General features: G+C 56.0%; 2 protein-coding genes across 2 annotated transcripts; both read right to left on the minus strand.

The window, feature by feature from the left end:
* Nucleotides 1–506: 506 nt before the first annotated feature.
* Dgat1 (diacylglycerol O-acyltransferase 1) lies at nt 507–10,710 on the minus strand. Its single transcript, XM_057792827.1, has 17 exons — nt 10,264–10,710; nt 4,952–5,039; nt 3,683–3,723; nt 3,504–3,589; nt 3,367–3,419; nt 3,132–3,237; nt 2,884–2,991; nt 2,725–2,799; nt 2,535–2,638; nt 2,409–2,447; nt 2,294–2,335; nt 2,174–2,218; nt 1,983–2,095; nt 1,843–1,908; nt 1,664–1,751; nt 1,513–1,575; nt 507–1,433 (listed from the first exon to the last, which is right to left on the minus strand). Exons 1-17 carry the CDS (start codon nt 10,488–10,490, stop codon nt 1,281–1,283), a joined length of 1,497 nt encoding a protein of 498 aa, XP_057648810.1. The 5' UTR covers nt 10,491–10,710; the 3' UTR covers nt 507–1,280.
* A 3,301-nt stretch (nt 10,711–14,011) lies between these two features.
* On the minus strand, nt 14,012–20,359 carry Scrt1 (scratch family transcriptional repressor 1). Its single transcript, XM_057791930.1, has 2 exons — nt 19,405–20,359; nt 14,012–17,470 (listed from the first exon to the last, which is right to left on the minus strand). Exons 1-2 carry the CDS (start codon nt 19,517–19,519, stop codon nt 16,539–16,541), a joined length of 1,047 nt encoding a protein of 348 aa, XP_057647913.1. The 5' UTR covers nt 19,520–20,359; the 3' UTR covers nt 14,012–16,538.
* Between the last annotated feature and the right edge of the window lie 2,200 nt (nt 20,360–22,559).

A 22,559-nucleotide genomic window follows, 5' to 3' on the forward strand; every position in this document is an offset into this window, starting at 1 on the left:
CACTCTGTAGACCAAGCTAGCCTTGAACTCACAGAGATCCACCTGGACATATTGGCAGAGCCAGGCTCCCACGTCTGTCAGGTACTGGACTGGTTTGGGACTTGATCCTGACGTCTCCTTAGAGTGTGAGAAGACAGGTGGAAATGGCCTCACAGGTGGCCTGTGACAGGCTGTGGCGCAAACCCTGTGTCCTGAGGCAGCTGAGATCACAGCCTACCTTGCATAGCGCTAGATAGCCATGTAACTACAAGTTAAAGTCTATAGCCTGGCAGATTCTAGCAGCTGACAAGCACTGACCCATTAAGTTAAGGATTAAGACTCTGAATTGTCAATGGGACTCTCTCCAATTTAACAGGTACCAGAACTTGGGGGCAAAGTATCCCTCTTCACAGCTGTCTCTTGAGAGCGAAAGGTAGTTTGGAAGAGTAGGCTGAGACCAGTCAAGTTTGGCCCCTGTGCAGCACAGCCTAGAGCTACTAGCCCAACTTGTTGAGCTGCCTGATCCCAAGGAGTTGAAACATATCTTAAGACACAGTGTTTATTAATTCCTGGGCCCCAGGCAGTCAGCGTACAAAGTCCTCTCCATGATGGCCCCACCTTTAGAGGTGACAGATATAGTGGCACTGTGGCATCAGGGTGCTTACCTGGAGTCTCATCAACACAAGTGAGCCCTGCATGTCATCTCTTAAACCAGACTCCTCACAAGGGTTCTAGACACAATATAGCCAGCTGCTACAGGGTCATCTATTGAGTCCACATAGCTCTGTGCCCTGACCCTGCGTGGAGTAACAAGATAGGTTAAGAACTCACCGGCCTTTCCTGAGCAGTAACCTTGCTCAGCTACTGTTCTAGGGCCATCACTACATGTGACTGCCTATGTCCTATCATGCAGCTAAACAACTTTGTCCATATACTCCATGAGATTGTAGAGTTGTTGGAAACAAATCTTTCCAGCACTATATACTTAAACTGGAGGTTGAGAATTTCAGTCCCTAAAGCAGAGGCTACATAACACATGCGGGTGTCAGTTACCCTCAGCAGCTTCCATGACCCCAGCAGGCTGAGGAAGGGTTTTAGACTTTATTGATGCCCTCGGCCCCTGGTCAGTACAAACTCCCAGCACTGGTTTATACCAGCTGGACTTGGGTGCCATACCCAAGAGCAGGAGTGGGCCCCATAGGGGCAGAGAGGCCTCCCAGACAAGGAGGAGTGTGCAGGCAGCCAGGAACCCCTCTGGAACTCCTGGCCCAGGTTAGGGAGGGCCGGCCTTTGGCAGTATCTCAGGTCCCCACTGGAGCATCATAGTTGAGCACGTAGTAGTCGTGAACATACATGAGCACAGCCACTGGCTGCCCAATGATGAGTGTCAGCCACACAACTGCATTGCCATAGTTTCCTTGGAAGAAGCGGCCCACAAAATAGGCCAGTGGGACCTGAGAACAAATGAGGCTATAGTCAGGTGGGGCCTGGCACAGATACAGGCTAAGGGAAACAAGCGTCAGAGCTGCTCACCTGAACCATCATAGCTGTGAATGCCCAGAGACGGAACATACGCAGGGGAACGCTCACTAGGTACTAGAGGATGAGGAGAAGAGACGTTAGTGTTTCAGTGGGTGGCCCAGCCTTGTCCAGAGGTGAAGTGGGATATGCCTAAAGCACTGACCTCATGAAAAAAGGCTGAGGCCAGAAACACACCTGTCCTGGCCAACCATCTGTTGCTGCCTAGTCGGAGCAAAGGCTTGTACAAGTGTCTGCAGAGCAAGGAAGCCATAGGATGAGGCTAATGCCATAAGGCCCAGGTCCATCCACAACCATACTCCACAGGTGCAAATACCACCCTACCTGCTGCACCACTTATGCACAGGGATATTCCAGTTCTGCCAAAAGTAGGTGACAGACTCAGCATTCCTTGGGGTCAAGAAACAATGGGATAAGCAGAACATGCCATGATCTACCCAGATCCCTAGAGACATACTACTCACCACCAGTCCCGGTAGAACTCGCGGTCTCCAAACTGCATGAGCTCTGCCACAGCATTCAGGCAGGAATGAAAAAGCCAGTAGAAGAAGATGAGCCAGATCAGATGGTTGGGAACCTAGGGGAGACAGGGTTCCAGGTTGCAGACTTCCCTCATAACCCTCACCCTCATCCCACTGGAGCCTCTGACACTCACCGCCAGCTTCAAGAGCCGCTCAATGATACGTGAATAGTCCATATCCTGTGGAGACAGGCTGCCTCAGCTGGCTGTGTCCTCTACTCTACCCACCCCTGCCACAGTGGAACTTAACCTTACCTTGAAGGGCTTCATGGAGTTCTGGATAGTAGGGACCATCCACTACAAAGAAAGTACCACATTAGTTCCCCTCCGCTGTGCTAAGCCCCACCATACACCCACTCATGGCACTTACCTGCTGGATCAGCCCCACTTGAAGCTGGATGAAAAAGAGCTGAGGGAAGAAAGAAGTAGCCAGCTGAGACACCAGTTACACACACTCCAAGTCGTGCCCAGACAACCCTCAAGGCCCAAACCTCACCATCTCAAGAACCCGTCGTAGCAGAAAGCGCTTTCGTATTCGAGGGGACCGAGGAAAGTTGAGTTCATAACACAAGGTAGGAGCGAAAATGAAGTAGTAGAGATCTAGAAGAGAAGGGTGGGTACTAGGATGACATAGCCCTGAGCGTCACAGTCCTGCCTCTGAGAACCCCAACCCCACAGCTACTCACCTCGGTAGTTCAGGTTGTCTGGGTAGTTCACAGTTTGCTGAGCAGCAGCCCCACTGACTTTCTTCCCTGCAAAAACTGCCAGAAAAGCAAGACAGCAAGGTGAGCCACGCAGCCCAGACTCAGTCCTATAGGCAAGTTCTAGTCCTGACGGTCTCTTACCAGCTTCGGTCTTGACCCTTCTCTGGCGGCACCACAGGTTGACATCCCGGTAGGAAAAGAGCTTGAGGAAGATGATGGAGTATGATGCCAGGGCAAACAAAGAACCCACTGCAAGATAGGTATCAGCCATGTCTACCCATACACCACAGTTAACACAGGAAAGGTGGGCTCGGCTATGACACCCACATCACATGAACAACCTAAAGTCGGCTCAACTTGGGCTGGGATGGTTAGGAATGGAGGCACACCTGGAGTGATGGACTCAACCAGTAAGGCCACAGCTGCTGGGAAGCAGATGATGGTAGCCAGGTTAACCACATGTAGCAGCAACCCCATCTGCTCTGTCAGGGCACCCTGGAGAGAGAAGGAGAGCATTCAACCAGGTCCTCTGCCCTGGGAGAAGACCTTCAGGCCTAGTAAGAAGAGCCTATCACAACCAGACCACCAGTGACTGGAGCAACGAGAGGGATGGGCACCACTTACCACTGCCAGGCGCTTCTCAATCTGAAATGCAGCCACAGGAAAGATGTTGGATGCTGAGGACAGAAGCATCACAGGACAGGTTCAGGCCTTCATCAGCCTGTTCCCCCACCCATGGCCCTTCTTGGAGTGCAGCTCACCAATAATCAAGCATGGGGCAGGCCAGCTGTAGGGGTCCTTCAGAAACAGAGACACCACCTGGATGGGATCTACCAGGATGCCATACCTGGGGGTGGGGCAATGGAGGCCTGAGTAGAGGTGGGCCTCACTGCCTGGGGAGGCAAGGGTGAGGTAAGAGGGCCTTGGAAAAGGTACTCACTTGATGAGGTTCTCTAAAAATAACCTGGCATTACTCAGGATCTGCAAGAGACAATCAGGAGGGTTCAGCCCTATTGGTGCTAAACAGCCCACCTGACCCCAACACATCTGGCAGTTACCCTTGCCCAGGGTACTGGTCCCTCAGTGCCTAATTGAGATACAGGAGGCTACAGCAAGCCCTGAAGACAGGACAAGCAGCAAAAAGATCCATCAAAACCGAAAAGAACAGGGGTGGGTCTTTCTGTACCAGAGTCAGCTACTCTAGCAATACTCAAAGCTCCATGAGTATGAGTCCAGCATAGCTCATCTACGGACTGAGCCTGTAGACTCTAGCCTGAGACACAGTGTTTGGTCTCCTTCCTCAGCCATCTTACAAACACCAAACACAGGCCTGGAGTCACCAACCTGGCCAACTACCCAAACAGATAGAAGCAGTGGGCAATACTGACAAGGTAACACCGGTAGGGTTCTTTGCCTAGATGGTCAGAGAAGGCACCATGTAGGTGGTACAGCTAACCAAGGCCTAAAGCTCTGTCCAAGGAAAAGGTGCTGAAAGCCTCAGAAACCTTTCAGGGCACAACAGGGTAGAGTCCCTTCCACATTGGATGGCCAAAGAAGCCATGCCTAAAGCAGGAACAGACACTTCTGGGCAAAGGCAATAGGTATCAGATCATATCTGAGTGTTAGAAGCTGGGTGATGATAGCCTTTGCCCTGACCCACTCATTAGGCTGCCCCTTTGAGCCTTGGACTCCAATGGCTTCTGGGGTGGAGATGCATGGCCCCAGTAGGAACCAGGCCATAGAGGCAACAGGCTTGGAAATGGCATAGCACCCCAACTACCAATACCCAAGGTTAAAGGAAAGGGACTAGAAGGCCTACAAAGCAGTGGCTGGTTCTGCCCACATGACATAGGACATACATCCTCAAGATTTCTTCCATACTTTTCTAGGGAGGCCACAGAGTGCGCCTCCCAGACTGGAGAGCAACCTATACTCCCCCTTTATGTCCCTGATCTCCCATATCACACCTGCACAGCCAAGGGGAACCTGAGGCACAGCAGAGTATTCAAGAGACTCATTGTCTCTACTACCACTGAACCACCCAGAGCTAGCCTGGTATCCAAGAGAAAGCCAATGTAGCCACTGCAAGAACTACCCCTGCTTCCTTCCAACCAGCCTTCAAAGGGTAGAGCCTGTATCAGGGCAAGGGCACCCTGGAAGATTCTGCCACACATAGCCTCAGTGAGTCTGTTCCCACATTCCTACTCACCAGCATCACCACACACCAATTCAGGATGCCACGATAATTGTTGAAACCACTGTCTGAGCTGAACAAAGACTCTTGTAGACGGTGACACCTAGCAAAAAAAGAGACAGAATCCTCTCCAGTAAGCAATAACCAGTATGACAGGAATAAACACATCACAACCGACTCCTGCTCCAGGTGTCTTCTTTACCTAGAGTCCATTACCCATTTACAAACAGGAAGAGAAGCCAGGCAAAGCCATTCCAGAAGCTACATAGCTACTAGAGGAAAAGGTCTCAGAACCAGCCAGAGATCTTTCCCTCTAGCAGAAAAATGCTCATCACAAGCAGAAGAGGCTAGACAGGCCTTCGTGGAGTCTGAGCTCCAGAAATCTCCAACTGCAGCCAAGCTCTTGGGCCACAAAGATAATTCCACCTGGGCATGTGTGGACCTATGTGGACCTATCAAGTACTGCTGGGACAGCAAGACAAGATGGAGTCTACCTTGCCCAATCTGCCCATCCCACCTACCACATCCCGCATGGAAGAGTCCCCACCATAGCCAGGAAAAGCATCCTCCCTACATTTAGACACAGAGGTCCATTATAATAGCTGGCCTAGTGCCCAGCCTTAATGTATCTTTCTCAGGAGCAGTGATTTGGCCCCACGGCCCTCTTATGTTCAAGTTCTATGTCCCTGCCTTTGTTCAGGGGCCATGAGGCAACTAACTACTCGGGCCTGATGAAAATCCCCAGAAACTTCCTACCCATGAAGGCTCTCACCCAGTGACTGGATGCAGGACACCCAAACAGACACTGCTTGTGAAGAAATAAACCAGGCCAGGCAGAGGAGCACTGTGTGACTAGGAGAAGGACCAGACTTGGCTACAGACAAAGACAACAGGAACATCCTAGAACCCTCACTCACACCAACTGTGGCTCCACCTTGCCCTCCAGCTGCTGTGCCACCAGGAAGCCACACAGAATTGAGCAAGACATAGATTTTGTAAGCAAAGAGGTAGAGGCCTCTCCTTCCTCTCACCACATACACCTCTGCCCTGGGGCTCTGAGGAGGAGGAGGAGGAGCAGGCCAGGAACCTACTATAGGACAGATGCCCTTTTAGAGCTGATCTTGCCTTATAATAAGGGGGAAGCCCTAGCTTTGGTTAGAGTTGGAAGCCTGACAGCCCTCTCCAGAAGAGGGGTCAAGGAGGCTGAGGGGCAATACCAACAAGCTCATTCTTTACTATCAAGACTGAGATCTTTTTCTTTTTTCCTCTTTTTGAGACAGGATTTCTCAGTGTAATAGTCCTGGCTGTCGTGGAACTCACTCTGTAGACCAGGCTGGCCTCAAACTCACAGAGATCTGCCTGCCTCTGCCTCCTGAGGGATTAAAGGGGTGTGTCACCACCACCAGACTCAAGACAGATCTACCCAAAACAAAAACAAAGAAAAAAACACTCAGGAGACAGAGGAAGGTAGCTCTCTGAGTTCGAAGCCAGCCTGGTTTATAGAATGAGTTCCAGGACAGCAAGAGCTACACAGAGAAGCCCTGTCGTTAAAAAAATGAAGAAAGAGAAAGAGATCTGCTTGGCACCTAGTCCCATCTATACTAACTCCTGGTTAGTCAGAGAGTAGTCAAACCCCTCTTACTGTCCATGCCATGCTAGAGCACCAATGTGAGATAGTTCCAGCCGACTCCATTTCCTAAAGACTAGCCTTCCCGCATCTACACACTAGGCCTATGTGATAGAAGTCATATAATACGACTGTAGTCTCTATCTGAGTCCCCCTTTCTTTCCAATCTGCACCTGCCTTCTGATTGCTGTCTTTGTTTGGGGTATATCCCCAAACTGTTTTCACTGGCTTGATGTAGTTATCCTTAAGAGGTAACACCATAAAAATAAATAAATGAATAAATAAAGAGGCAATACCATAAGGCAAGCAGGAATGTATCTCTGCATCTGTCTGCTAGACCTTCCCATCAGTCCCCTCCCCCAAGCTGAAGTCCTGTGCTTTCAGCACAACTATCCCAAAGCCTCCTGGCCCCAAAACTTAATAGCTGGCCTCTGTGCCACAACCCACCATAACCAAAGCTGTTTCACAAAACTGACCTCTCTCGGGGCTGGAGAGATGGCTCAGCGGTTAGGAGCATTGCCTGCTCTTCCAAAGGTCCTGAGTTCAATTCCCAGCAACCACATGGTGGCTCACAACCATCTGTAATGAGATCTGGTGCCCTCTTCTGGCATGCAAGCAGATATTAATTTAAATAAATAAATAAATAAATAAATAAATAAATACCTGACCCTTCTCCCCTTTGGGCAACCATGCTGCTTTTTTCTGTGCTTTTTTCCAGAATGAAGACAGAAGTAGAGAATAGGTCCTCCATTCCAGAGTTGGCAGTAAGCAGACAATCCTTGTTTTGTGATTTAAGTGACATGGTCTGTGTAGTCAGGCTGGCCTTGCTGATCCTCCTGCCTTAGCCTCTCTAGTGCTGGTATTGCAGACATGTGCCACCATGTGGAAGGCCTTGATGGGTTAGCAGACAATGTCCTAAGAGCTTATTTTTAGGTTCCTTCTGTTGGACTTCTAATTCCTTCCTTAACTATCCACACCAATGTCTCAGGTCCCTCCTTCTACGGACTGCCCATCCAGCATCACGAAGGCAGCATTTCCACTGCCCTGCCTCCACCTATGCTACTCCTTCCCTTCATAGATCCTTGGGGAGGAAGCCCCCATCCACCAATGTCTGCAAAGTCCAGGCTTGCCACTGTGACCAGAAGCAAGTGGGCTGAAGGGCAGGCTGCAGAAATGGAAATGCAGGGAAAAGAGGAGCTGGCTAGCCATGATCACAGCCATTTGTGCCACCCTCTCACCTACTAAAGGGCCTTCCCATGTCCTACACTCACTCCCTGAGGCCCTCCCTCCTATACCACCCAGGTCTACCCAGGTAAACCACACAAGCAAGGAAGCTAGCAAGGAAGAACTAGCACCCTCTCCTGCCTCTCCTGCAACCCCACAGAAGCATTGTAAGACAAGAACATGCCCATCCCACACACACTCAAAGAATAAATCTCCAAGTACGAACTTCATCTAGGGACCTCAGTTCAGATTCAACACTAAACAGAAAGAGAAGGGAAGAGAATGCCAGCTACTCTTCTAGCTGACACCTGGCACTTCCTCTGCGCTGCCCTCTGAGCCAAGCCCTGGTGTATAAGAAGGTTGAAGCAAGATCCTCATAAATTCCCAGACCCTACTAGAGATGTATAAAAGACGTTCAGGGACAAATACCATGGGAAAAACCCACCACCCTAAGGTCTTGCCTTGGGTGCCCATGAATGTGTGCCATCTGGAAAGGTGAATAGTAGACAGAACTTACTGCCTCACCTTGCCACATGGTAGAAGAAAGGAACTGACATTCAGGACCCGGCTCAATGGCCCAGCTTAAAGTGAGCAGGAAGTACTGGGGAGAGGAGGATACAGAAATTCAGGGAGTCAAGAGGAAGGGTGAGAGAAAGGTTGGACTGCCAAGTGCAACAACAAAGGGAGGGGGAGTTGGCAAGAGAACAGTGGCAATGGGGTGAGCTACAGGCCAACTCCAAGAGGGCAGTCAGAGCCTGGCCCACCAACAGAAAGAATGGAATCTAGCATCTCAATTAGGAGGCCTCAAGCCCTGTGCCATTCCCAAATTAGAATCCCCACCCCCACCTCTGCAATCTACCATCCATCTATGGGTAGGGGAAATCACAGCAGAGATGTCACACACATACATATTTCCTATCTTTGCACAAACTTCACACCAAAGGACACAGAAAAAGTTCACACAGAAGAGTGGCCATCCAAAGACAGGACTGCTCTCTCTTGCCTATCGCTGAATAGTAACTTGGTCCACAACTGAGATCTCACATAAAAAGACACTATTCCTACCCCTCTAGAGGTCATACAGCAGACTTCCAGACTTCTAAAGGGAAAGGCAATGAGGGTAGTCAGCATAGGGGAACTCTAGGACCCTTCACACCTCAGATGGAGTTGGGCATGGACACTTTTAATCCCACCACTTGGGAGGCAGAGGCATGCAGATCTCTGATCAAGGCCAGCCTGGTCTATAGAGTTCCAGAACAACAAGGAAGGGCTACACAGGAAACCCTGTTTGTTTGTTTGTTTGTCTGTCTGTCTGTTTGAAGTAAAATGAGAGAGAGAGAGAGAGAGAGAGAGAGAGAGAGACCAACCTCCCTCAAGCAAAACTGTGAATTACAGAAAACCACCATCCCTCTTAGGAGGGCCAGCCTCCTCCCACACTGTGCCTTCACGGCCTTCTTACCTGACCTTTGTCCACACTGTGCCAGGCCTCACACTGAAGTTATCTTATCTCCTAGGTGAACTGTGAACACCCAAGGGCAGCTGGGGGCCCCCTTCCCACAGTGCCCACTAGAGAAAGACTCCCTTGCAACAAACAGAACAAATCTTTGCCAGCCTAGTTGTCCACTTTCTTCTAGTCCCTCAGCTACTCCCTAACCCAGAAGAACTATGAAAAAGGGTCCCATGATGATGAACACCAGAAAGAGCCTCAGGGACAGCTTGGAGGAGGCAGCCAATGTTATCAAAGAACACGGTGCATTCTTCCAGCTCTCACAGTCAGTCAGTCGGGGAAGCACAACCTCTCCCATAGGTGTGTCCATACCAAACCTCCCGCCAGCACCCAGCCAGGGGAGGAAAGTCTAGTTTAACTGTCAGCTCAGTCCCTATAGCCTGCAGTCATTCTGTAGCATAAGCAGGGTTTCAGGCCCTCCTACTTACAGGAAGAGGGGTGAATAAGCCATGAAGCCACTCTCTTAGTACAAGACAACTTCCTGTACTGTCCCCTGCCCTGGGCAAATGCCCATTCCACTCTCCTCACACAGCCTTGTGTCCTACGGAGCCTCTAGCCGCCTTCTACCCACAGGATACCCCACAGTTCTGCAAGGGTACCTCTTCATCATAACCCTCCCCCAAAAACATCTACCTCCTTCTACGGAGGAAAGTCCATTCACCAGCAACCCCCAGGGCTCCAGACTTCCTGCTACCCATCCCTCAGAAGGGACCTCAAGGGACTTGCCTCAAGGTACGCTTCCCTAAGCAAACTGGAAAAGGGGCTGCTACCTACCCCTCTGCCCGGGCTCCCTGGTTGGCTACTCGACCCTACCTGGGTGACCTTGGCAAGTGACCCTCTTCTCCAAGACTATGTCCCCGCGTAGCCCAAGGGGACCCCCAGACTTGGGACTCGCAAAGCTGTGGCCACCTTTTAAGAACTGGGAGCGTCGCTGGGGAGATCGGATGTAGGGGTCAGGCGCTCTACTACCTCAGCTCCCAGTGGCCGTCGCCCACGTTGGTGTGTCTGTCTTTGTCCGGGGTCGGGGTTGGAGCTGGAGCCCGAGCTGGCGCGTCACCCCCGGCTCCCAAGTCGGGGCCCGCAGCCGCGTCTCGCACCTCCTCTTCGGCTGCCACAGGCCCGCCACCACTCAGGACGGAGACCCGCGAGCCATTCCTCCGACGCCGAGAGCCGCCCGCGCCTCCGCGGTCGCCCATGGCCTCGGCCCGCACCTCGTCACGGCCCAGTCGTGGCCCGCCGGCTTGCAGTGCCTGGAACCCGCGGCCCCGCCTCTGGACCCTAAGTAACGGCCTCCGCCGCCGCCCCCTGCCGGCCTCCGTAGCCGGCACAGGCCACAACTACCTCTGCGAGGCCGAGGCTGCGCTGCCGCGGAGCATATGACTGGCGGTGGCGTCCCCTGAGAGTCCATTTGTAGTCCCAGGCCAGGTGGGGGCGGGGCCTGAGTGAAGACGCGGAGCCCATTGGGATTTGCGGGAGCAGGGCGCGGAGCCTCCTGGGAGTTGAAGGCGCGGCGAGTCAACGGCGCATGGCACTCTGGGAACTCGGCAGTCGCTTGGGAGCTGGAGCAGCTTTGCGCTCAATTGCGTTGCGAACTTCGGTGGAACTGGTCCAAAGTTCTGTCCGAGGAACAAGGACCGCCGAGGATTACACCGGCTCCCGACTCCCTGGCAGCTGCGCACTTCCCCTGACCTCTTGCCTGCCCCTTGTCCTACTTCTGGAAATACATAGTTTCGTCATCCCTCTACCCAGCAGCGGTTTGGGTGTGGGTCATTTATGAAACTGTGCGCACACTGACGTCTTGAGGCCCCAGATCCGTGTTCCGCGCACAACTGGCTGCGCTAACAGCCCTGGCTGGCACCTTCGTTCTCTGAGCGATCCCTAGCTGTTCGGCAGTAACCGCTTTAAATGGACCTTGGAGGGCATACCCGGTCAAAGGATCAAGCTGGAGAAATAACCATACTCGTATCACAGCAAGTCTGTGCAACCGCCCAGTTGTTTGGTAAATGAAGCAACCCATTAATCACCATGGTCTCTTCCTCCACCGCCCCACACCCCATCCCACACCTGGGTCGCGGACCTGACATGCAACCCGCCTGAATTAGACATCGCAGTGCATGACCTCGGGAAACAACTGATTTCCTTCAGAAACGCTATAAGGTCCAAGAATAGCGACTTGCTCTTCTATGGATAATAGCAGGATCAAGAAGAACCTCTATAGGATAAGCAAGTGCTCACCCCGGGGCTGGTAGCCTCTCCTACAGGGTGCCACCAGCCTCCGTATTGAGGTCACCCCACATCTATAGTATCCTCTTTTCTCCCTCTGCTTATGCCACATACCATGATGAACAACCGACGCTACCTTGCAGGTGTCTTCCTGTAGTGCGCACAGAAAGGAGCCCAGGGCATGGACTTTTGTGGATTAGAGCCAACCTGATCTCCTCAGTCTCCCAGAGCGAGCGTTCCTTCGCTGCTAGCCCAGCATGCCTTTCAGCTGGACCTGGGCAAAGCAGGGCTAGATCTTTGCGAATACTAACCCGAAAGGAGGCAGAGTGAAAGAAAATGTCTCCTTGTGAACCTGAAATGTGAGTCATGTGAGCTCTACCATCTCTTCCCACTGCCCCCGTCAGTAAACATGAGGCATCCACATGTTCCTGGGATAGCACTCTGGCTACACCAACTTTCAGTATGAAACCAGGGATGAAAAGTGGGAGATTGAGGCTCAGGCTGCCACTCAGGCCAGAGATGAATTCACACCACCTAATAATATGCAAGATCTCCTTGGAGGCAGCTTGTTCATTGACATCCAGGCTTAAAGCTGTCAACCTGCAAGAGGCCATGGGAGTGAAGGGACCAGTGCCTCCAGAAATGATGGAGTCCTGTGGCAAAGAGTTGGGACCTATATCAGAGTGCCAGGCCTGATTCAGGGAGAAAAGACTGGAATGGATGACTGAGAGGGGGATTGCCTGGTGCAGCAGCTTCACTATCAAAATCTAGAGTGAAGCATGACCCAGGGTGCCAGGAGAAAAGAAAAGGTACAGGTGAGATTGGCTGGAGGAACTGGAAAGGAAACCGTGATGCCGACAGATCTCCCTGGAGGTGGCAACAAAAGGGGTTTGGGCCTTGGAGTAAGAAGGAGCTTTGCAAGCCTGCCGTACTAAGAGGACCAGCAGGGTTTTGGAAGTTACAGACAGCTTCAGACTGACCCCCAGCACCCTGGGGCCACAAGCAGGTCAAGGAAACCTGCTGGGGAGAGTTTACAGCAATGGAGACATAGGCTCATCTCAGCCCTCCAGGGCGTTGTTTCCATCCTTCTGGCCCACCACCCTAAAAGAACAGAAACAACCAGGACCCTGAAACTGTGGCGTCCTCTGGAAGTGGGCAGATAAGAGACTTGGCTGCATGTCTCTGCTGTCTGCCAAAGTGGCGTTTGGGTGTGCGGAATAATGAGACAGAGCTCTGTAAAGGCCCTTTATCCTTCCTCAAGCTCTTTTTTTCACCCCTGAGCCTCCTGTTTTGTAAACAGGAAATGATCTCCTCCCGGTCAGAGACAGTGACAGCTAAGAACTTTCTACAGGGAGCCTGGCTAGGAACTTCTAGTGCCAGATGTGCCTCTCCTGTTACAGCTGTCCCAGCCTCCCAGGGTGTGCCCTCTGCCACTGCAATGTTCTCCACACCGCTGGCACATAGGCCATGACCTGCTGCCCATCCTTCTCTGCCTTTTCGCCAGTGGATGGATGTGCGGGTCAGGCCCCTGCTCTTGCCAGGATGTACGAAGTTGGGCTGACTCTGACCTAAGATTGACCTAGTTTGACCAGATGTATGCAAAGTATTTGAGCGACTCAACTCACACCTGCTTACCTGCTCGCCAGGGGTCATCCCTGGGTGAGCCAACCGCACCCCCATCCCTGCAGATCTCTCTACCCAGCACAGCCTTGCCTCCTATTCCCTCTCCTCAGCTTGTCTAGGACCTGAGGGCTATGGTGGCTGTGATGTGCCTCTGCCCCTGGGAATCTTCCAACGGTGCTGCCAGCTAGCAGTACAGTGGCACACTCCCACCATTTAGTGATCTGATTGAGAGCAGCAGGCCTCCAAGGACGGGGCTAGACCCGGAAAACTCCCCTGTCCTATTTCCTCCAACACCGATCCAGAGGATTGCTAAGGATGAGGAGTCCACAGCTGTTGGTGCAGCTGCAGAAGTACAAAGGAGGAAAGAGTAGCGGCCGTCCAGGCCAGGAGAGAGACTGCAGCTCCACTCTGTATTTCTTTGTTTTTTGTTTGCTTTTCAAGACAGGGTTTCTCACTCTGCAGACCAGGCTGGCCTGGACTTACAGACATCCGCCTGCCTCTGCCTTCCTGGGTGCTGGGATTAAAGGCATGCATCACTACCGCCTGGCCTTGCTGTATATTTTAGCCATTCTAAATCAGCTTGGGCAAGACCTGACTTTGGGCTAGAAGCTATGAGCTCCCTGAATACCTGAGACAGAGTAGTTTCGCTTGTCCCAGGGGAATTGCCAATGGCTTTGCCTTCAGAGAGGTACTCCACTGGTCCAGCTAGCAGCAGACCATTTCCAGTAAAAGGCCAAGGTCGGTGCTTTACTTGTGATTCCCAGCCCTGATCTGAACTTTCAGAACTGGAAATTCTCCCTTCAGACACCCTCAGATACCCCTAATGGCACCCCAACAGGACACGTCAGTCAACACTCCAAATTCTATCAAGAGTGGCATTTATTCTCCTTGTGGAGGTGCGGCGCTCCGAGGAGCTGGTGCTATTGTGCTTAGGAAGGAGGTCTGTCCGTCCGTCCGTCTGTCCGGCCGGCCCGGCCCCAAACGGGGGCGGAAGAGGGACACGGCCCGAGTAAAAATCCCGGCCTGTTGCGGGCCAGGAGTATGTACAAGGTGGCGGGGCGCAGGCGGGGGGTGGGGACGGGGCGGGCCGGCAGCCACAGCCCCCACCCGAGGGCCCCCCGCACCTCGGGCCCTACTTGTAGAATCAGTACAAAATAGGTGCTACCTAAACGTTCCTTCTACCTGAATTCGCTAAGTCGGTTATTGTGCTGCTTAGTTATGGGGGCGGGAGGGGGCCCATGGCTTTCCACGGCGGCAGGGTGTGGGCGAAGCGGGAGATCCTGGCGGGCCCACAGCCCTTCCAGCCTTCTCCATAGGTAGGTAGACAGGAGTAAGGAGTGGGGCAGGGTGGGCGCCTCTGTGTGCGTGTGCATGCGGCACAGGCTGGCAGGCCCAGGCTAGGAACTGTGGGCATTTCGCCAGGTGGAGTTAAGGGAGTTGGATATGGGCACTGTATGCTAGGCCTGCAGGTCCGCACCAGGAGGGTAGCCAAGCTTGGTGCTGGGATGAGGCTGGCCATACCATATACTCCAGCTTGTTGCGCCTTAGCGGCACAGAGACAGCAGAGCCTCGTATCTCAGGGAATCAGAAAATGGGTACCTGTGTGGGTGGCCCTGGTGAAGCTGGGCCCCCAGACCCTGGGGCCTGTCCAACTTGAGCTGGAAACATAAGGCCCAAGTCAAAGGCAGAGCCTGACTACATCCAGCATAAACAAGGACTGAGGTGGGTAGGAGAGGCCATATGGGCCCAGGGATCCAGCCCTCTGCAACTGCCTTCCACCCTGGCCTACCCATGCTTGTTGGGCCCGTCACTGACAGGCACCTCCCCGAAGGTTGCCACATCTCTGACGGATTCAGGAAAGGGCCTGGCATATCGTAGGTACCCAATGATGGGTCGGTGAGTAATGAAGGACTGACAGAGAGGCTGTGGTTGATACCATTCCATTCCAGCCTCTGGAACCATGACGCCTGCCGGGCTCTGCCCTGGGGGAGGGAATGGGGAAAGAAAGTCTGCGTGGCCGGCCCGCGCAGCATCCCTGATCTAGGGGCCTATGGGATGGGTAGGGCAGGGGATACCTGATTCTCAGTAACTCTAGAGGCTGCGGCAGCTTCACATGCAGTGCGCATTATTGCTCTATAGTCTGCATCGGACTAACTAAGAGGAAGGGGAGCGGGCAGCCCCGGGAAGGGTTGGGAAGAAGGGTGGGACTGCATGCAGTGATGTCACAAAGGCGGCGGCCAATGGGGCGGGCCCTTGGGGTAGGGTCACCGCCGAGGCTTTGGCATAGACGGGTGAAAGTTGGCAACCGAGTGGGGGCTGGGCCTGGCCTCCGGGAAAGGGCCAGCCTCTGTGAGGCAAAGCTCAGAGGCAGAGGAAGTGGTCCTGGACAACCTAAGCCCCGGGCGTCGGCGGGAAGAATGAGGGTTCGGCGCCCCCTCCCTGACCCGAGTGCAATCCGTTCATAAATAAAACGTATAAATACAGAAAGAAAGAAACCCGACGCGTCCGCAACCCCCCCAGGGGGCTTTACCCGCAAAGCAAATACAGAGGTGTGTAGAGGGCAGTGGCACGCCAGCCTGCCGGCCCGGGTATCCGTCCTCCAACACCCGAAGCCTGGGGAGCGAGGGAGAGGGCCCCGGGGCAGGGTGGGATCTGGGTCTGAGTAGGTCGGATAAGTTCATGCGATTCCGATATGCGTCATTATTCGTTATGGAGGACAGAGCCCCGGAAGCCGGGCTGGAAGAATTCGGATTTGGCAGAGGATACGAGGCGAGGGTAGGAGGGAGGCTCGGACTGAGGCCCCAGAAAGAACCCGAGGGAGAGGGTTGCCGCCGTCCGCGCCCCTCCCCATCCCCAAATCGTCTAGCACTCCCGGGAGGTCTGCAAAGCCTGTGGAACAGAACGCCTCTGTGGCCCGCCTGCTCTCCTGCTCCTTCTCCGGCCAGCTGCCCGGGTGGAGCTGACTCCCTGGACGCCGGGCTGAAGGCTTGGCCTGGAAGGCTTGGGAAGGGGTGGGGAAGACCTGAGTCTCTGTAACGCGATCCAGGGGCGCAGAGGAGGGAGGAGGGTGCTCCTTACCTCACCTCACCCCTGTCTTCAGAGACCCAACTAAGAGATGAGGTTCGGTTCTGGGTCTGGTAGACCCTATTGCTGGGAGAAAGCCTGGGGCACCCTGGAGGAGAGAGGAGGGGTTTCGGGGTGGGTCTCCCCTCGGGACCCTATTGCTTGAAGGGGCTGGCAAGGCTCCTGGCGAGCGGGGCGGGGTGGGGCCGGCTCCCTACCCCTATTGCTGTGAGGAGGGGCCCGCCCTCCAGCCCCTCCGCCCTGACGCCAGCGGAGACTTCCCTGGGGGGCCCGTATTGCTGAGAGCCGACCTGGCTGGCGGAGGCCCCGCTGCCCTAGGCTTGAACCGGGCTGAGCTGCGGCGGCGCAGGGGTTGCGGGGCCACCGGCGCCGCCCTTGAAGCAGGCTGACTCGTAGTGCTTGTTGAGATAAGACTTGAGCGCGAAGCTCTTCTTGCAGCGCTTGCACTGGAAGTGCTTGAAGGCGGAGTGCGTCTGCATGTGTGCGCGCAGGTTGGAGCGGTCTGCGAAGGCCTTGCCGCAGTGCGCACAGCCGAAGGGTTTCTCGCCCGTGTGAGAGCGCATATGGCCCTGCAGCAGCCAGGGCCGCGAGAAGGCTTTGCCGCACACGCCGCACTTGTGGCGAAGATCGTGCGTGAGCAGGTGCATAGCCATGGCCGGCATGGACACGTACACCTTGCCACACGTTGGGCAACGCCTTGCCAGCTGGCTGTCCAAGCTGCGGTGCGTTTGCTTGTGGCGGCTCAGGTTCGACGACGTGGCGTAAGTTTTGCCGCACTCGCCGCACGCGTGCCGGCCACCAGCGCCCGTGGCTCCAGGCCCCGCACGCGCCTCGGTGCCCGCCCCCACGCGCGTGCCACCCCGACTAGCGGACCCTGATCCAGAGCCTCGCGTGCCCGGCCCGCCCCCACCTCCACTGTCGCTGTCGGGGGCCGCCACCGAGGCTGTAGAGGGGGCCGCGGCAGCGTTGGCATTAGCAGCCTTACGGCGTGAGCGCCCATCAGTGATGAAGAAGGCGTCAGCCGCGTAGCCTTCGCTGACCGCCGCGTCGCCGTTGATGTAGCCGCCAGCAGCAGTAGCCAGCTCTGGGCGAGGGGTGGGCGGCGGTGCTGAGCCAGAGGCCGCGGGACCCAGCTCTCCGCGCACAGCCGCAGCATACATAGGCTCCGGGGATGGCCCTTTGAGTAACGCCGCCTCAGCGTCGCCATCGTAGACAGACGCAGGCCCCACGTAGTCACTGAGGTATCCTGCAGGCGGAGGCGGACAGACAGACAACGGGAGAGGAACGGAGCAGCGGGCAAGACACACGCAAAGCGAGCGGCGGGAGACCGAGAAGACACAGCGGGAGACGTTGGGGTCCGGAAGGAAGACGAACAGGAATTAGGACAAAGGAGAAGGGGCAGGGGACCACAGGGCAGAGAGGATGGAGACCGTGGGGAGGGGAAGAGAGGAGAGAAGGGAGACAGCAGAGAATGAGACAGGGCCAGGCAGGGCTCCTCCCCCGCCGCCCAAGCGCCCCGCCCCCGCGCGGGGAGGAGAGAGAGAGATGCATCTTCGGGCGCGGCTGCCCCCCTTCAGCGAGCCTCAAGGTCAGGGGGGAGGGGCGGCGCTCCTCTCTTCCTCCTCCCCCTTCCCCTCCCCCTCGGGTTCTCCCCACTTCAGCAGTTTTCCCTGATTATGCAACACACTGCAGACCCGCCGCGCACAAAGCCAGGGCCTCCAGCCCAGAGACCCCGACGGTCCTGCCTCTTCGGGGTCCCCGGGGCCTCCTTCAGACCCTAAAATCTGCTTCCAGACTTGACTCTGGTTCCCTAGGTGTACCAACAAAACCTTAGCGACTTCTACCTAGCCAGCATCTATCTCTGGCCATCGTCAGTACTTCGCCCTCATCTCCCAGCTATCTGACCACTTACTGGACATGATCACTACCCTTGCAGCTTGAACTCATTTACCTCCACCCACTCCTTTCTATTATCCTGGGTCCTACTTTGGTCTACATTCTTTTCTCCCCATGCCCTAACCCTTCTGGGGACCTTCTCAAGTCCCCATGAGGGAACTAGGAAGACTGCCAGGACATCCACTAGGGGACACGTTATTAGAGAAAAGCTGCAGGTGGACATCGTTCATGCCAGTAACTGCAGTTGTTCCCAAAGTACAAGATGGATCTCACAATCTCAGGATCGTAAAGTAAAAGCATACCCTTCACAATGCAGCCTCTAGCCCTTTCAGGGTTGCCCCTCGGCTCTCAGAAATCACTGGGTCTGGTGTCCTCTCACAGGATAAGCTGTCTACCGACCCTGGCATTGGAACTCACCTCCCACATATGCAGGGTCACATATGCAGCCATCCAGACACACTCTCAGTCACATGGTGCACAGCGGCCTCAGTGTCACGTGGTCTCATGTAGTGGCACACAGGCAGGCACACACACAGGGTCACACACAAGCGCACAAAGTCACATGGCCACACGCAGTCACATGGGCCCACACAGGCTTATGCTCTTGCAGGTCACACTTGCTCCGACACCCCACACTGCTGGCACTCCTGTCCCCCCTGCCTGCATGCTAACAGTTGTCCTTGAACTTGGGCATCCTTACACAAAGAGCCACCCCTGACTCCAATACCTTGGCTTCCCTTGCTCACCTCCTCCTTCCTAATCCTGAGTCCAGGGAAGATACTGCTGTTGCCTCTTCTGGTACCTAGGCCCTGACAGGTGGGTGGCCCTGCCAGACCCCATGCCTACTCCCTAGAGCTCCCAGCATTCCCTAGCTAGCCCTAGCAAGGGGCTTTGAAGGTGCAGCCAAAGAAAAGTGCAACAGATCCAGATTTCTGGGTGTGGGTTTGCATGTGCCCATATAACTGGGTCTTGTTATGTCAGCAGGTGTCCGTGTAGCTGTGTATTTCAGCACAAGTCAGTGTGTGGGTCCCTGTGTGCCTTTAGTGCTTCCTGTTCCTGATTCCTCTTTCCTACCTCTCCTGTAGCCACACTCTGGCCAACCTCGGAAGCTGTCTGGCCTTACTCTTCTCCCTTTTCCTCAGCCTTCATTCTCGGTTCCAGCCTCAGGCTGCTTCCGCTGGATCTACATCCCCCTCCTACCCTGCCACGCCACCCCCACACTCTGGCCACCCACCCCTTCCAGCAAAGCCCTGGGCCCTGCCCCATCTGCAGTCCAGAGCGCACCTTTATCCTGCAGTCGCACTCCGAGATCGCTGCGGGCGCGCCCGTAGGAGCTGTCGAGGTCTGCCGAAGAGAATGTGTCAAGTTTGACCTTCTTAACCAGGAAGGACCTGGGCATGATTCCTGCGGGGCTCCGGCAGTGAGGGCCTGCAGAGCCGGGGCTCGGGGGGACTGCGTCCGCGACGAGGCCCCGTCACCATCCGAGGAGCGGTGGAAGCAGCACTGTCCCCAGTCTGGCCTGTGGATGCTGCTGGGCGAGTGTGATTCTCTCTCTTCTTGCTTCCCTGCGTCTCTTCTTCCCCTCCGGATCCCTCCTCTCTCTTTCTCTCTGTCTCTCCCCTTCCTTCGTTCCTTCCTCCTCTTCTCTTCTTTTCTCTTCTTTCCTTCCTTCCTTCCCTCCTCTGGTCCCGGCTTCCCAGCCCGCAGTGCCGCCCCTGGACAGGCGGGGGAGGAGGCTGGGGGGGGGCGGAGAGGGGGGAGCGGCTCCGTCCCGGGCCCGGAGGCTGCGAATGGGTGCAGGGCTGGCCCGGCCCCACGGCCCCCTTCCCCTCCCCCCCCCCGCCGCGGCGGCGGAACCTCAGTCAGCGGCGCCCCATGCCCCCGGGGGCGGCAGTGCCGGGCCAAGAGAACACGACAGTAGCAGCGGCAGGAGCCCCAGCAGCTTCAGCACCGCGGCCAGCGCTGGCTAGGGCAGCACCGCGGCCAGCGCCCGGGCGCGCTCAGCTGGCGCTGGCGAAGAGGGGCGGGCCACCCGGGCTTGGTCGCCGGGCGGGGGTCCTCGGCGGGGGTCTCTGGGAGGCTGGCTTTATTGTTCTGCAGTCGGAGCGGGCGGCGGCGGCAGCGGCGGGCGGCGGGCGGGGGTCCTCAGGGGGAGGGGTACTCAGGGAGGGCGGGCCGAGGGAGGGAAGGAGAGAGGGAGGGACGGGGGTCCGGGGGCGGGGCTCCGCTCTCGGACAGCTCCGGAGCAGGCCTCCTGAGCCTGCAAGCCTCTTCTGCCTGCCGCCGAGCGCAGCCTCTGGCTTTTAAAGCCAAGCGCTGGGGGAGGGGGTGGGCGGGGAGGGGAAAAGGCCGGCGGAAATGGCTGCGCCGAGCTGGGCCGGGCCAGGGTCTCCTGGGAGGGGTCCTGGGGATGCCTCGCCTAGACTTGTGCGGAGTTCCCCCTTGCGGCTCGGGGAATGGCGACTTGATACTTGGTGGCATAGTCGGGCGTGTGGAGAGAGATGGGAATGGGCCTGACACTCACGCACCCCAGACTCTGGTTCTTTTGGGGAGAACGCAAGCGGACCTCAGCCGGGTCCACGCTGCCTCGTATGAGGTCTGGAGGTTAGGCGCGGGATGTGCGGAGGCGGGGAGAGGCGGGAGACCAAAGGAGTGAATGCTGAGGCAGCGAAAACGCAGTGTGGAAACCTGTGTGCGCCCTGTGCCGCAGTGCCTCTTGCCACTCTGTCACCTCGGCTGACCCTGTGCCCGCTGAAGGGACCTCTCTGCCCCCGCCTCTCCCGCGGGACGGATGTCCAGCACAGTAGCGTCGTAGCAAGCTGAGTGTGCATGGTGAGAGGGACTGCCATGCCCCTGTTCCAGAAATTCCGCTCCATTGGTGGTTTCCGCCCTTCCGCGCCTCTACAGCTTCCCCCAGGCGGCCTGCAACCAGGCGAATAACCCTTCCCGTGGCCGCCCGCCCGGAGTTTGCAGCCCCCATGACGTCAGGCCCAATGGCCAATGGCGGGGCACTGGGGGTTGGGGGCCTCACAATGGCTGCGCGCGGGTGCATATGTCCCCAATTAGAGCCGGGCGCCGCCATTGTCCCTTCGTCACCCCCTCCTCGCGTTGGGGTCTCTGAGCTGAGCTCTCCCCACACAGCCTGCTCGGACTAGCGACTATGATCACGGAGCGGTCAGCGGGAATTGCAGCGCGGTGACCTTATACGGACTGGCCCCGTCCGGCGCAGAAGCCAGGGCAGCGCTGCAGTGTTGAGCTCAGCTCCGCTTCTGCTGCTTGCTTGGCTGCGACCTGCATCCACTGCCTCGCGTTCGGCCACGGTGGGTGTGAGCTACCTGCCCCACACTGAGTGTGGAGACCACTCTTCTGCTTTATGCTAGCGGCCCAGCTCCTCAGCGGCTGGACATTCATCTTGCGTGGCAGGCGCTCCCGAGGGGCAGGGCGGGTGCGGCCTCCCCCTTATCGCCGAGCAGCAGCCGGCGAAGCTCGCAGTGGGGGGTGGGGGGCGAGGGTTCCCCGCCAGCCACGCCACTAGTCCCGGCTTCTTCCCAGAGGGGACCGGCTGAGGCGCAGCCGGAGGCGTCAGGCCAATTAGCATTTTGATTGCTGGACGGGGATGGGGGGTTCATCTGGAACAAGGTCTAATTACCAGACGGACCCTCGGGGCTCAAGCAGACTCGATCCCCCTCACCCTCTGTTTGCTGCCTTCTTCTGGACAGTGTCCCCACCCCCAACTCTATCCTCCCACTTCCTCTAGGTCCCCTCATAGGCTTAGTCATCCTGTCTAGTTCTGTCCCTATACTTTGCCCCTCGGGTCCCTTCTTTATTAGTCGTGGTCCTTGGCCCTTCCAGTCTTTCCTGAGTCAAGTCCCATTCCTCTGTGGCTCTATGCTCAACCCTCTTCTCCATCCCTTCATGTAATAATCTCTATCCTTATGTTCGATACATAGCCCTCCCCCCCCCCCCACTTTGTCCCTCACTCCTCTCCTTTGGCCCTTAACCCCCTTGATGGGACAGACCATGCCCGGGCACATGTGTCCTTGGTTCTCAGGGGCAGGCAATACCGAGGGAACCATTCAAACAGGCCTTGCTCTGGCTATGGAAGATCCCTCAGGACCCCCCCACACACACGGGGGGGGGGGATATGGCCAGGAGGGGCAGCTGGGTTCAGGAGCACATGGGACCCAGGAGCAATTACTTGGGCATTCCAACTGGCCTTGTGAAGCTGACTCCCTGCGCCCCACTTCCATGTCGAGATTCCCCAGACTCTTGATCCAAAGAAGAGTTGAGGCATAGTTGATCACTCCTTTTGACAAGTGATAAGCTCCCTTACCTGAGGCCCCACTGAAAGTTGCAGCCTGAGAAGGCTTTGTTGCAGTAGTAGAGAAAAGCAGCCCTCAATCCGTGGATAACTGTAGGCCCCACTGTCCTGGCCCTCT

The sequence above is a fragment of the Chionomys nivalis genome, chromosome 17 (genome assembly GCF_950005125.1).
Source record: "Chionomys nivalis chromosome 17, mChiNiv1.1, whole genome shotgun sequence".
In the NCBI taxonomy this organism is placed as follows: Eukaryota; Metazoa; Chordata; class Mammalia; order Rodentia; family Cricetidae; genus Chionomys; species Chionomys nivalis.